Below are 15610 nucleotides of genomic sequence, written 5' to 3' on the forward strand. Positions count from 1 at the left end.
ACAGTAATGCCCCTATATCTTCCCCATACAGTATAATGCCCCACAGCTGCCCCCATACAGTATAATGCCCCACAGCTGCCCTATACAGTAACGCCCCTATAGCTTCTCCCTTAAAATATAATACCCCATACCTGCCCCCATACAGTATAATGCCCCTTAGCTGCCACCATACAGTGTATTGCCCCCTTAGTTGCCACCATACAGTATAATGCCCCTTAGCTGCCACCATACAGTGTATTACCCCCTTAGCTGCCACCATACACTATAATGCCCTATTGTACCTAATAAAAATAAAATAAATACTTACTTAGCCCCATTCCCACGACTAGTGGAGGAGATCCCTCTGCTCCTTCGCTCTGTACTATGAGATAGACAGACAGATGATAGATAGATAGATAGATAGATAGATAGATAGATAGATAGATAGATAGATAGATAGATAGATAGATAGACAGACAGACAGATGATAGATAGATAGATAGATAGATAGATAGATAGATAGATAGATAGATAGATAGATAGATAGATAGATAGATAGATAGATAGATAGATAGATAGATAGATAGATAGATAGATAGAAATAGATTATTCTGATTTATATATGTTTATGGTTATATTCCTTTTTAATATACTATAAATATTTGCCTGACACTTTCCTTTAATCTGAGGATCCGTCTATTCATCCATTTGGCAGATTTATAACTTTTCCAATTACCGTGCAAATTATTGCTAATATTAGCTCATGAAAGTGTTTCTGCTCTGCAGGTTGGTTATTATTTATAAAAATCACACAAGCAGCTGATACATTCATAAGCTAATTATTTCGGCAGCTGGGTACACACTGAGCAATATGGCTGCAACTGAGCACATTTTTTTGGTACTTGCTGCGGTGCATTCATGCAGGGGGGAGAAGTACACAAGACAGACTTAACTAAGATTCATAAATACCATTTCTCTGAAAAGCAATGCTCAGATAGCGCGTCACTTATGTGGTTATGTCTATGATGTTATAGGATTTAGGATTTTTATTATGCCGACTTAAAAAAAACTCCACACATCACTCTTCTTTCAAAAATTAGTTTAGGCAGAAAATAGCTGCGGTCAAACTAGAGGTCCCAGCACATTGTGATCACTGTCTACAAGCATTCGGTGCCTGCTGGAAGTTGTAGTTCTACAGCAACTGGAAACAGAATACTTTTTTTATTGTTGTTGTTATTATTACTGTATTCTGACAAACAGGAAACGATGAACAGAGATGGATAATAGATCCCCCAACGTTTTATCATACTTTTACGTAAATCACTAAAGCATTATTTGCTATATGATTACAATTTTATGGAATTTTTTTAAATATTTGACAGTTTTGCATCATTTATTACTGTTTTAGGCATTTGTAATATGGTCACTTTTGAATATTTTTTTATGGCCACAAGACCCAGACCATTGTATTTCAAGTGAACTAAACTAGATCACCAAAGGTTCTATAGTAATCTACACCCGGTTCATAAGAATAGCGGAGGGCCCTGGTCTTATGACCATAATATGGACCCTGCAAATGATTGCAAATGATTTTGTAGACTTTCAATCTGCTTAAAATCCATGACCAATGGCCAACATGTATCAATTCTGTGTGTCTTATTTTTATTTTTAACACACAACATTTATTACATTTGTTGCGTCTAAACTGCTGAAGGTGTTTTGCTTTTTATGTCGTTTTATGGCTTACGTTTTAAACCAGCCTTCTGGTGGTATCCAGATGCAACTTTTTGGCGGGGCAGTGCACTGGGGCACAGTGATGCTGGAACAGGCAATGTTATTAATGCGGCACAAAAAATAAGACCCGCTTGAACTGGTCCATTTGGCTTAGATGAATTACAAAGTAGCTCACACGACACAAACAGTAATTCTTTGTAGCGCAAATACCTCACAAAACAAGCACACATACACACAGTATACCCCATTATTTCCACCGAAAACCCACTAAAAAAGGGGCACATATAGCTTGGTGCGCGTGGGCCATTATGTTCACTTAGCCTAACAACAGATTATCCTTCATGCTTCGCCAGATGACTGGTTGTGTGATTATGATTAATGATCTATAATACATTTCAAAACACGACAGATATATTGCCCCAAAGATTTTAATGGATCATATACCATTATTTTGGTACCATAAATGCAACATTTATCATTACAATGGCTTATTGGCCGGATCGTATTAAAAATTCTGTCTTTTGCCTGTTTTAGTTGAAAGTGTTTGAGGGCAGCTGGGGCCTATATTTCTCACAGCAGTAAGTGCAAGTTATTTTTTAGCTGACAATCCTATCTGCGAGCATTTATAATGCTGTCAGCACCACAAAGTTAAAAGTTGCATAGATCAGTGACAACTAGTGTAGTAGGACAGTGTGGATGTGCTCACTTCTAAAAAAAAAAAATCTTTCATCCACTCCCTCATCCAGAATAGAGCAGGTCTGTGCAAATGTGGCCTTTCTCTTGTAAAAACAAGGCAGTCTTGTGTTACAGATTACCCGATAAATCCCCAGTGCCTTCACAGTTCACTGCCTACAGCTGCTACAGATGGGCAGGAGCCCTCTCTGTCTCTGCTCTGTGCTGTGCAGCCGCCAGTTGAAGGAGAAAATGGAATGATCAGGCTATTAACATTGGAGCCGTGAGGAAGACGAGGCACAATAAGAACAGCTGGTGTTACTGCCTTGGCCGATACAGCGAAGATAATCAAATCTTGCCTTTTCCCCCCTATTTATTTATGTTTGGGGAGTGATGTGCGGTGGAGGATGGGAAGAAATGAGGGCATTAGAGGTTAAAGAGTTAATAGTTAAATCTGTAATACACAGAGTCACTTTGAGGCACTTATTGACAGATTGATGCAGCAGGCAAGAGGGTGGATTTAACCATAGAATTTTTTTTACTATGATTCGATAAAATTATCTGATTGAGACAAATAGTCTAAAGTCGGGAAAATTACCAATTGATATAAATCGGAAAATCATTGGACTGGCATAAAATAAAAGTTCCAATCCGATTAAAATTATTACTGCGATCGTGAAGTATAAACATTGAAAAGTATCGGACAACCTTATTGTGTGGAATAGCGTGGCTTTATGTTATTAACAATTGTTTCTGTAGAATTATTCCTATCCTGGCAAAATATTACTGGGTGTATATGGTCAGCGGACATTAGTTGGTTTGAGGGTGAAACACCTCCGGCCTTACTAGAGGAGTGTTCGGGCATGTAACATCCTGACTTGGATATCTGTGGGTTGCTTTTTCGGAAAACTAAAATCGTTAAACAGGAATGCAGCGTCAGTGCAGGAATGTATTACTATTTTCATACTCTGCCTTAAAACAACTCTGAAGTGTTGAAAAAAAAGTTTCAACATAAATCAAAAAGGACATGCCTTCTGTTGATCGCTACAGGTGTTACTCAGGGATGATCTGACTGTGAATGACCGGTCATAGCAATAACTGTTGAGTGCAAATGATATGGAAAATGATCCGACCCACACACGTGCCATGCTGTAACTTTAGAGGGTGCAGTCATACCCGAACCCTGATGCCTAAGAGGGTCCAAAGGATCGACTTCCATGTAGGACAACAGCAAATAATAGGGACAATTCTACAATAACGTAGTAACACTAAACAAAGTTATAATAGTATACCAATACCTCGTTTTATTAAAACAATATATATATATATATACCTCTTAACAGCGTGAGACATTGCACACAATGGTTGGGAGAACCCTACTACAGATTTTTGCATCAGGGCCTAGCAGTTTCAAGCTACATCTTTACTAGCACTGATTTCTGATATTGTAGCTGAGAAATGGGGTAGATAACTCACGTGTGTAAAGTCATAAGTCCTCTAAGCTCCCCTCATAGGAATGACAGTGTAAAAATGGTAGACTAAATGATAAAATCTAAGGAAAAATTTGACATTTCACCTCTACCATTAATATTATGTCCTATAAGACTATTATTATGTTATGTGATCCCTGATGGGTGGAGAGTTTAAATGGTTGAGTTTATTTTAAAAGGTCCAAAAAATAAATACAATTATAGTTCAGCAACTGTGTCATTAAAGGGGTGTCTTTATGAAGACAACCCCTTCTCTAATGACTGCTGCCTAGCGAATAGCTGCTCGCCACTGGTTCCCCTGAATATAGCCTAACATGTTCATTCAGCTGTTTCTGATAGCCCAATCGCCATCGGAAACAGCTGAATAAGTGCAGTCTACTATTTCCGAAGTCTACTATTTCCGACGCTTCCATTCAACTCTCTGTTGAGGGACTGTGCATTCTCGTCCTGCTCTTCTGCCAAGAATGGGCACTTGGATCCCTTTGTTCTCGCCAACGGTGGGGGTCCCAGAAGTAATACCCCACCTCTGCTTTTGCATCATGTCTGATAGACTAGTTATAAAAGTAATAGCCCCGTTGAATAAGGCCTCATTCACACGGCAGGGTTTCCCGGCCGGGTGCCGGCCGTTCATAAATCGGCCGGCACCCGGCTGCATTAGGAATAATAGACCCCTAATGGGGCTATTCACACGACCGATTTTTTGACGGCCGGGGAAACCGGCCGTCAAAAAATAGGACATGCTCTATCTTCGCTCGGGTACCCGTCCGCCCGGCTCCCATAGAAGTCTATGGGGCCGGGTATTACACGCCCATCACTGGGATGTGTCCCGAGTGATGGCCGGGTTTTCCGGCGCTTGCGCACTATCTCCTCCTCCTCACAGCGCAGAGTGCATGTGAGGAGGAGGGGTTGATGCCATTCTGACGAATGGCATCGCTGTACACTGTGTGGCAGGGCCGGGGTGTACAGCAGGTGGAAGGGAGCGCTGCGCTGGCTTCCTTCTCCTGCTTGTTTTAAAAGCACCCTGGCCCGGCGACACCTTCGATGGCGCCGCTAGCAGCTGCTGCTGCGGCTGCTACAACTGTAGCGACGCCACTATAGCAGAGCGGGGAGGTATCTCCCCGCTCTGCTATGTGCTAGCCGCACTTTAGCTCCTTGAAGGAGTGGAATCCCTGTGTTTTCGGGGATTCCGCTCCTGGACAGAGCGCTTGATGTCTCTGTCCATATCTGGGCAGTGACATCGGGGGAAACTCCTGAAGCGGAATCCCCGAACACATGGGGATTCCCCTTCAGGAGTTGCCGCTGATGTCACTGTCCGGATCTGCCCGGCCCGGCACGGATGCAAAACTTAATGCAAACCGGCCGGGCAAAATGGCCGATTTTACCGGCCGACACTCGGGCTCGGGAACGACCCGGTCGTGTGAATCCCGCCTAAGTATAAGCAAAGCCTATTTCCTTTAGTATATTTTTCATACGAAATTAATATAATCTTATAGATAATATGTGTGCTTGGGGTGTCCCTCAACTCATCTAAGATCTTGCTTTGTCTGATTTATAATATATTTTACCATAATTCATTACAATTATAGATAAAGCATATGTATTTTTTGTTTATGGCCCAAGTAACTTACAATTTTGCAACATGTGATCAGGAGCAAAAACAAACAATACATTAAGGCTGATGACATGTCCTGCTGCCACACCCGCAGTGTATATATATCCATCAAGTCTATCTATTATTTATTTCAGTTTATTTCTATTGGTTATATAGCACCGCCATATTCCATAGCGCTAGTAGAATTTGTCACCACTAACCTTCCCCAGTGGGGCTTACAATCTAAATGACCTATCTGTATGTTTTTTGTAGCTTTGGAAAAAAACAGAGTACATCCACGCAAAAACACAGGGAGAACATGCAAACTCCATGTTGGCATTGGTCAGATTTGAACCCAGACAACAGTGCTTACCACTGAGCCACCACACTGCTTGATGAAATCAATGAATTTTGTGAAATTTAGAAAAGTGTCCATCTATGAATGCTATAGTTTTGTGTTATGCATTCCTCTGCTACAGGGCTGGCTCTGTGAACTTCTCCGTTGGAAAGAAAATCCAAGCCCAGAAAACCGTACACTGTGGGAGAATCTTTGCACCATTCGTCGTTTTCTTGGGCTCCCTCAGCATGAAAGAGATGCTGTGTATGAAGAAGAGTCAAGACACCAACATAATGAGCGCATCCAGCATGTAGTCCAGCTAACTCCTGAACCTGTGCAGGTAAGAAATGCAAACAGTCTACACAGTCTGTACAATACTGACCGAGAAATACAATGCAGTGAATTTCCACTGTATATGGTACATTCTATGAGGAGCACTGTTGGGTTAAAAAGTAGCTCAGCAACCATAGAAAAGCAAGAGGCTACAGGTCGAGTGCATTTTTACAGGCCACGTTAGTTTTTACAGGTCCAAAGTTACTTCTAATATTACTTTAATTTTCTAGATTCCTTATAAAACACATTTCAGCTGCTGCAGAAACTTCTTTTTAAAGACTAAGAGGGGTTTCTTGTCCACCAGTGATTGATTGATTGATTGATTGATTGATTGATTGATTGATTGATTGATTGATTGATTGATTGATTGATTACTATGAGATGGCTGAAAGAAAGGTTTGCCGCCACTGAGGTGTGTACTTTTTTTCACTGAGGTGTGTACTATGATGTTCTGCAGAAGCTGGGACACAAGTGTATAATTCACATTTCAGCTGCTGAAGAACCTCATTTTAAAGAGAGGGCGAGCAATAAACTTCATAGTCATTCAGTACTTGACGTAGGAACAAGAGCTTCCTCCAAAAGTGATCTATGATAGATTAATTCTGCAGGGAGAGATGACCAGGGCCTATGTATAATCGTCATGTTCTGACCTCATGAATGTGATGTTTATGCAAATAATATTTACAGACATGTCAATGGAAAATGACCATTGTTGTGTGTTATAACCTTATTATAACATACTTATTATCTGTAACCTCAATATATTTATCTAAAAGCAATAAGCCAAACGAGACTTTGTGTAATTCTTTTGGTATGATCTTTTACTAGAAGTCTTGTTCAGACCTGTCTATGTCCTCAGTCAAGTCAAATCCCAATTTTCAATGATCATGCAAGACCATTCCAAGGAATTGTAAGTAGAGAGTAAGTTTTCCCTAAGAAGGAGTCTCATAAGGAAACTAAAAAAGGACAGTTTCAATATACTAAAGGTGTCAACTGATGGACTGATGTCTCACCATACTGACCACCTACTGGCTGTGAGGCCAAAATCTGGCTACAACAATGTGCCACCAATGAGATTACATAGATCTCACCAGTGGCACATGGGTGGTAAACATGATCCTTCCAATTTCTATTATGATTGGTGGCGTGAAACACAACTTTTTAACGTAGGCTAAGTTTTTGGATAACAAGCATTTCCAGTGGTCAGAAGCTGTACGTATCCAGCCTCTATACACAACACGATCATTGGATATGGCTGACTATTTGAACCCTTCGGCCATTGCTGTCAGAATTTTTGTGCATAATATAAAATTATTCATCTAATACAAAGGAAAATGTACTTGAACTAAAAATCCATTCCTAAAGTATCTTCCACTGATCTTCATGAAAGATTGACCACTTTACTAGGTTAAAGAATTGAAAGGGTTTCCTGTATATGAATGTGATAGATTGTGGCATGTCAGGATCAGGGTCTTATCTACCGATAACTCGGCTGCACCTTAGAGACATTCTCTACAATTGCTTCTGAGGCCTTACCTGCCTCCTATCTCATAAACTTCTCACTGGGGATCTGCTTCTCACCTTTCTACCATAGTTTAAGTATGGCCTCTGGCCTACACTGCAAGAGGCCTTATTGCTTGAGTAGATTTGTCTGTGCTAAAGTACATGAAGAATACAAGCAATAAGGGCAGAATCTGACTAGCTGGATATGGGAGGCTTTTAACCTGTCCTGTGCCAGATAATATTGTAATATTCTGCTATCACTGTGTCAACAAAGACCATTTGTTGATAGATGCAGGTAGCAATTCTAAGCTAGTGGAAAAATCTGGTATGTACATCTGTAGACACACGAATGATAGTCACATTCTAATATTCTGTCCAAATCAGTAATTTTTCATTTGTTGCAATAGGCTGTGAACTCTCTTTGTCAACAATTACAGTGAAATGTCATATTCTTGATGAACAAGTTTTTTTGTTGTTTTTTAATGTGTCTCTATTTTTCAATTAGACACATCCCTGAACAGGAATCCTTGACCTACCCGTATTTTACATTAAGAGCTATTAAAGTAAAATAATGGATTTATTTAAATACACCTTACTGCCGATAAGATAAAGTTCATTTGTTTCCGTTGTGGCAAGCATGAACTCAATCTACAGACCCTGTTTTGACCCCAAATTCTCTTCACGCAAGCAGTTAAATGCTTTGCATTGCATTATTCAATCATGTTTAGTTACATGACAACCATATCAGATTTTTTAAGGGGGCCATTAATTGATTGGTTATGAGCGGCAATACCAGACAAAGCCTTTGGACAACACTGGCACTGTTTCTGGAAAAAAAAGCAGACCTTTTTTCTAATCCAAGACAAAAAATTTAAGGCTAAATTCACACTTGCATTGTATAATCCGTTACTCTGATCCGTTTTTATATTAAAATAACTGATAAAAACGGATCCGTTTAAATTCCCATTGAAATCAATGGGATTTTTAATTGCATCTGTTAGGCTTCTGAGCTTTCCGTCAGTTGAACCCATGAACGGAATCCAAACGGAAACCATAGGTTTCTGTTTGCATCAACATTGATTTCAATGGTGACAGATCTGGTGCCAATGGTTTTCATTTGTCACCGTTGTGCAAGGGTTCCGTCATTTTGACGGAATGAATAGCGTAGTCGACTACGGTATTGATTTTGTCAAAATGACAGAATCCTTACCGGATCCGTCACCATTGAAATTAATGGTGATGCAAACGGAAACCTATGTCTTTGTTGGTGTGTCTAAACTGTGGTCTGATTTAGGGGTCCTGCAGTCTCTAGTTAAGCCCCTGTTAGTCATGACTTTGGGGTTGTTTTTTTCTTTCTATGTAAATAATAATAATAATAACAGTCTTATTTTTGGTATCTGAATAATTTTGAAGGTATACACTCTTACATTATCCAAAATTACTGCAGTTACATGGTATTTGTAGGGGCAGCTATCTATGGACCGCTGTTATACTGTTTGTTTGGGGTTGTGGACATGTATGTTTTGTCTCTTTGGTTAATAACATATACGAAATTTGCATTCCAATAAACCATACCAAAGCTTAAAGGCCAATGTGTCATCAGAATGCAACCAATGGTTTAAATCCAGTTTTTATATTAAACTTTTTTTTTTAAAGGCTATGTAAACATTTTAAGCAGTTTTGTTTTTTAAATGTAATGTATGTGTGTTTTGTCATACTTAACATTTGACATTTTAAAAATGTTAAGGATGACAAAACACATACATTAAACTTTTGTTTTTGTTTTTTAAAATGGCTTCAAAGATTTACATAGCCTTTAAGAATTTTGGTTGATTTTTTTTTTTGTCATTATCAATATTATAAAAAAAAAAAACAATCCTGAAATCTTGCAGTTTTCCCGCTAGCCACTGAGCCTCATAATTGACTGACACTTCCTGTTCTGTAGAGATCACTAATCAGTAGTCATCTCATCATCATCACAGACTAGATAACAATGAAAGGTAAAACCTCTATCATAAAGCTGGAGGCAGATAATGCTGGATCCATCATTGACTATAGGTGGTGGACATATATGCTCTCCTCTTCTTCTCTGCACAGTGACCTCTGCACATGTCAGAGAGCATGTCTAAAACACTCTCCTATAGAAGTCATCTCCAGTCTACAGGTTCCTATGGTCCACGTGGCTAATGTAAAGCATATCTCAAAATGCTGTTAACAGAGCAGCTATTTCGACAAGATGGCTGTTTCATAAATCTTGCCCTAAAAAAATCTACAATCAGAAAATATAACATATTAGAAAAAAAGATTATGTTTCACTATCTGGTTATAATTAGTAAAAAAAATTTTTATAGATGATACATTCCCTTTAAGAGATTGTCTGGTTTAGAAAAAACATTTTCATAGACCGCATTACGGAATTCTGCCTTGATGGCGGTCCGCTATTAAAGACTTATCTGCTAACCAGAGCTAAGACTGCCTACAAAAAGCCCCTTTGGAGGATCCAGTATGTCTATGCATTTTATGAGCAGCCCATTATTTCTACTAGGCATAATGTAATGCTTTATTTTTCCTGTGGAGGCACTGCAGGAACATTAAACACTTGCTGCCAGGCTACCCCATAGATTACAACTGTTTGCTGGGGGGTCCCAGAAGGGGGGGGCACTCTGTGATCAGATTATCATCAGGACACGTTTCTAACAAAAAAGGGATTATCCAAAAGGGACAACCCCTTTAGACCTGATTTGGGATTAATGATGCCAAAATGCCTTCATATTGTCCATTAGTTCTTAGTGTTGTAGAGGTTGAGAATAGGATTTTTGATTCATTTGTATGGAATTATTAATTTTATACAAAAGTATTGACCATCTCATCTCTGGAATTTTGTCCAATTACTCTGTGAATGTTCTATCACTAATATATTTAATCATACCGATAAATGATGATCCTTCCAGATTTTGTATATTCTTTAGGCTTTTGTGACGTGAGTCTGTGCATCATGCCCTTCACATCATGATTTGCATTGTTCTGTGTTACTGAATTATATAGCATACTATATCATGGTTGTATCAGGGCCATACATTGTTATTTACTTTAATCTATATGTTTTGTGGGTTACTTCAGGAACACATATACATTGTTTATAGATATAATATGCATTTGGTCTTTGATTCTTCCAATATATGTTTATAACGCTAGTACTTCTTACCGCACACATCTGCTTTGTCTACAATGTATGTTGTTATCTTGCTTTGTGACCTATATTTTTTAACGTATTCTATCAACAAAGAATAACTAACATAAAAATGTTTACTCCACCTGTTCAATGGATACATTCATTACCCGTGGTATATTGTATACTGTCAACCACAGGCAAATTAACAGTATGTAAGGAAACAATTTTGTCATTATAGTGAATCTATCTATATAATATCAATTATTTTAACTTGGCATCTGATAAACCAGAAATTCTGAAAGTCCAGTGTTTATTTCTGACTTAGAACTGCAAGATAATCTGCAATCTCAAAAAACGTGAAGAAGAGTTCTATGTTCAGATAGCAGATGATGAGATTCTAAAGGCCCTTTTACACCGGCCGATAATCGGCCGGTGCAGTGAGCGCCAATCAACGAGACATTGTTGATCGGCGCTCGTTTACTCCTGTCACGCGGAGCTATGGATGGGGACGTCTCTGATCGCTCGTTCCCACACATTATCATCATGTAGGCAGCACATCTCCCTGCTTACACAGTGAGATGTGCTGCCGGCAAAAATAATATTTAACTTTTTTTAAATGATACGACCAGCAGATGATCAAGTGTTTGCTCGTTCATCTGCTGATAGCTGCCCTGTTCACACATGGCAATTGTCGGCAACGAGCATTCTATGAACGCTCGTCTGCCTGATAATCGCCCAGTGTAAAACTTCCTTAACTAGATTTAATGGCTATGTACTAGCACCTTTGAAAACATATATTTTTTTTTAAAATAAAAATGTGTATCAGTGTGCTTGGTGCAACTTTTTAATGTATTTTTATAAAAAATAATTTTTACTTTTTGAAATACAGCTGCTTTGTATCCTGTATACAGAGCAGATGTATCTTGCGCTGAGACCTGAATCCGTCAGGTCAGCGGGACTGACGGGTTCAGTGACAGCGGTTCCTGAGTGTATCTGACACGCAGGATCGAGCTGTTATCAATCACATCTAAGTTATGAACTTAGATGTGATCGATAACAGGTGGATCCTGCATGTATACCGCTGTCACTGAACCCGTCAGTCCCGCTGACCTGATGGATTCAGGTTTCTGCGCTAGATACAGCTGCTCTGTATACAGGATACAAAGCAGCTGTATTTTAAAAAGTGAAGATCATTTTTATAAAAATACATTACAAAGTTGCACCAAGCACACTGATAGACTGTTTTATTAAAAAAAATAAAAATAATAATAATTTCCAAAAGGTACATAGCCTTTAATCCTAGACTATTTTTTGGGAGTTTCTGTCATCTGAGAAGTAAGACTAGCTCCACATGCAACAATTTATGTTGTCTGATTCAATGTGATTTTTAGGCATTAAAAATACATTGCATATATGATAGTTTAGCAACTGTTTACATGCAGTGATTTTTTGGGATTAACAGCTATATTACGCTTTGTGCTTAAATACTTCTAAAATGTAAAACATTTTTAGCATGTAGTTGTAATCACACCAATAATAGGCAGATGTAGGATTGCATTTACCCACTTTGACAGATATTATAATTCGACCAGAAATAATTACTTTGCATGAAAATTCACTATGTAAGCCACCATAGACTTTTAGATGTTTTTCTGTAACTGAATAATGCAGTATATTTGATAATCCAGCACCTATCAGGACCCATTAAAGGGTTGTTCGGGATCACCAAAATAGAGGCCAAGGTGGGGGGGGGGGGTGTAGGGAAATGCCATTCAATAATAAAAGACGCATTACTTACCTGTTAAATCCCCCACCGCACCAGTGCCACCGCTCAGGTGCTCCCCGATGGACTCTGTTTACTGTGCTGCAGTGATGATGACACGTTGACACGTGTGGTTGTAGTCACGTATGTGTTGGCCTGACTTCATTGAAGCAACTAAGTAAAAAAAGACTGACAGGGAGAACCGGAACCACTGTGCTGGTTCGGCGTAGGATTTAACAGGTAAGTTATGTGTAAAGGATCTGCCAGGCACAACTTCTGTGTATACGCCCATGGGTAATCAGTCTGCACCTGGTTCTATGTCTCTGAGACTGACTCCATCTTCCACCACTCAGGATGGCAGGCTTAGGAGTGGGAGAGCCTATCGCAGCCTGGCCAGACGGAGCTAGCTCCCGCCCTCTGTCTATTTATACCTGCCTTTCCTGTTCCTCCTTTGCTTGTGATTCTTCTTGTGTGGTTTCCTGGCCTTGCTGCAGCTTCTAGCTATTTGACCTTGCTTCATACTGACCCTGGCTTACTGACTACTCTCCTGCTCTGCGTTTGGTACCTCGTAGACTCCTGGTTTGACTCGGCTCGTTCACCTCTCTTGTTGCTCACGGTGTTGCCGTGGGCAACTGCCCCATTTCCCTTTGCTTGTGTCCCCTTGTCTGTTTGTCTGTCGTGCATCTACTGAGCGTAGGGACCGTCGCCCAGTTGTACCCTGTCGCCTAGGGTGGGTCGTTGCAAGTAGGCAGGGACTGAGTGGTGGGTAGATTAGGGCTCACTGTCTGTTTCCCTACCCGCCTGTCATTACATTATGCTTTTATTTTATTATTTGATGCCCATTTTTTTGTGATTCTGGACTACCCCTCAATGTCAAATTACAGGAACTTTACCCTATATATTTTTTTTAATAAAATCATGTGAATTACGAATGAGGTAAAAAAGAGAAAGTACGGCCTAACCTAGTGAAGACTCTCAGCAGCACCCGCAATTCCTCAAAGAGCCACCCTATTCTGCTCTAACTTTCTCCCTACTGCACTAACTTAACCCTATCCTGGTGCATACTGGCCAATTGTCCTGCAAACAGTACTGCGAAAGGGGTGTGGTTCTGCTAATTTGCATAAAAATGTGTTCCTGTGCAAATTGGAATTTTCCCATGTGAAATTGGGGCGGGGCTTAAAGCGTCCTGCGATTTGGGATTGAAATATTGTTAAGTGCCTGGTGCTGGAATGGCTGAAGTTTAATAGTGTGTTTCAGGCATTGAAAGTACCATATTGGGTTTACTGATAAACTGGGGTTGAAACGCATATCTCCCCAATATTTGGTGCAGATTGGTATTGGTTACAGTTTGAGGCCTTAAAACCACTTTTCAGGATTAGCTGCCCTCACTGGGAATTGGAAATACTGTAAAAAAAAATAAGTTTTGAACTGCCAGGTAACCTCAAAGCAATAATGAAGATAGACAGTACAGTTAATAGTAGATTGCTCTCGCTTCATAAAACTCCTATGTCGTGCACAGTTGATCAGGTGAGGGTGCAAAGCCAAAGAGGTTCTGTGAGGCTGTACTGATAACCATGAGATACCTTATCAGGGCCCCAGCATACACCCGGCACCATCTTCTGTGATATGCTGCCAATCACGGCTTTAAAATAGGTTAATGACTGTGGAATCCCCGGAATGTGACAGCACCTGCATGTTCTCTATTGTTTACTGTAACATTCGCCACCCCTGCGCCACCCCTGCACAGCTGCTGTCAGACGTTACAAGTATACAGCTGCCCTGTAAATAGGAAGTCACTGAGCACATTACAGAATCAGAATAAGGCATCAATCTATAGGGAATAATGTAGGGCCAGAGCTGCCTCTAGCACTATATAACCTTACAACTCAAGGGTTTGTACAGCAGCATTTAGAGATTGCATTAATTCTTTGAAATAATTGTGACACTAGAAAAGAAATGAATATGACACATCCTTATATGGAATTTGTAACTTAACGATTAACAATATAAATTCTAAAAATGGTTGGTCAAATCTCCATTGCAACTTTCTATCAGCAGTTATATTTAAAGGGTGTGTCCCTGGAGATGAGCGAATTTTCCAAAATTCATTCGGGTATGATTTATTCGAAACGGTCGTCCGATTTGGTCTGAATAAATTCACCAAAATCGGAAGTGCCCTGTTTGCCCTGAAAACTCGTGTCTGATCTCTTCTAGGACTGTATCCAACCCTTTTTCAAGCTCTTTAACATCAAGCCAGCGTTAGTAATGTACTTCCCCTATACCCATAATTGGCTAATTGGCTGTGCTAGAGGGAGGGATAATCTGAGTCACATTTTGGTAAGGCTGCCTGCAAGGCATTATGTGGAAGCCCTCCCGATCTCATGTGATCCTTTTTCTAATCTGTTAAAAGGTGTCCGAATCCAAAACTTTTGGGAAATTCAGACCGAAATTGATTAGTGAAGAATGGATTTGCTCATCTCTAGTAGTTCCTAAGAGGGCATATAGATGTCATAAACAAGGGTCCTGCTTCTTTGAGGCACAATAGAGAGCTGCAATAAGGCAGTGGCTCTCGCTGTGGTGGATTACAACAGTACATTTATTAATTATTCCGACAAAATCAGCTGTTTGCAAGGGATCCTTGGAGCCAGACCCGCAGCAATGAGCTGATCGCTGCCACTCAAATTAAGGGGATTGTCTGTGATGAGACAATGACTTTAATTTTAAAGTAAGTATCTCAATGGTTGCTCTTGTCATGTAAAAACTGGAGTTGTAAATTGGGAGTTTGGATGTGCAAGATATATAGCAGACACTGCAACATATATGATCGGTCCAGCAAAATGTGCATGTTCATTTCTATGGGGGAGACGGGCACAAGTACGAGACAACTTTTCTGTTTCTGTGCTGTTTCTCTTGGGGAAAAAACTAAAGAGCACATCAAAATATCCTGTATGTCCAATCCACAATTTTTTATGTCCAATCCACCATTCCTGTATGTCAAATCCACCATTACTGTATGCCAAATCCACCATTCCTGTAT

The 15610-nt window shown here is 39.8% G+C and overlaps 1 protein-coding gene across 3 annotated transcripts in view; it reads left to right on the top strand.

The window, feature by feature from the left end:
• SATB2 (SATB homeobox 2) overlaps positions 1-15610 on the top strand; it is a 189272-nt gene that overhangs the window by 143030 nt on the left and 30632 nt on the right. For all 3 annotated transcript variants that reach the window (XM_075831206.1, XM_075831208.1, XM_075831207.1), the window contains one exon: positions 5946-6143. In XM_075831206.1, the coding sequence (XP_075687321.1) occupies positions 5946-6143 (198 nt within the window). The remainder of the gene's footprint in view (positions 1-5945; positions 6144-15610) is intronic.

Source organism: Rhinoderma darwinii, chromosome 6 (assembly GCF_050947455.1).
Source record: "Rhinoderma darwinii isolate aRhiDar2 chromosome 6, aRhiDar2.hap1, whole genome shotgun sequence".
NCBI lineage: Eukaryota > Metazoa > Chordata > Amphibia > Anura > Rhinodermatidae > Rhinoderma > Rhinoderma darwinii.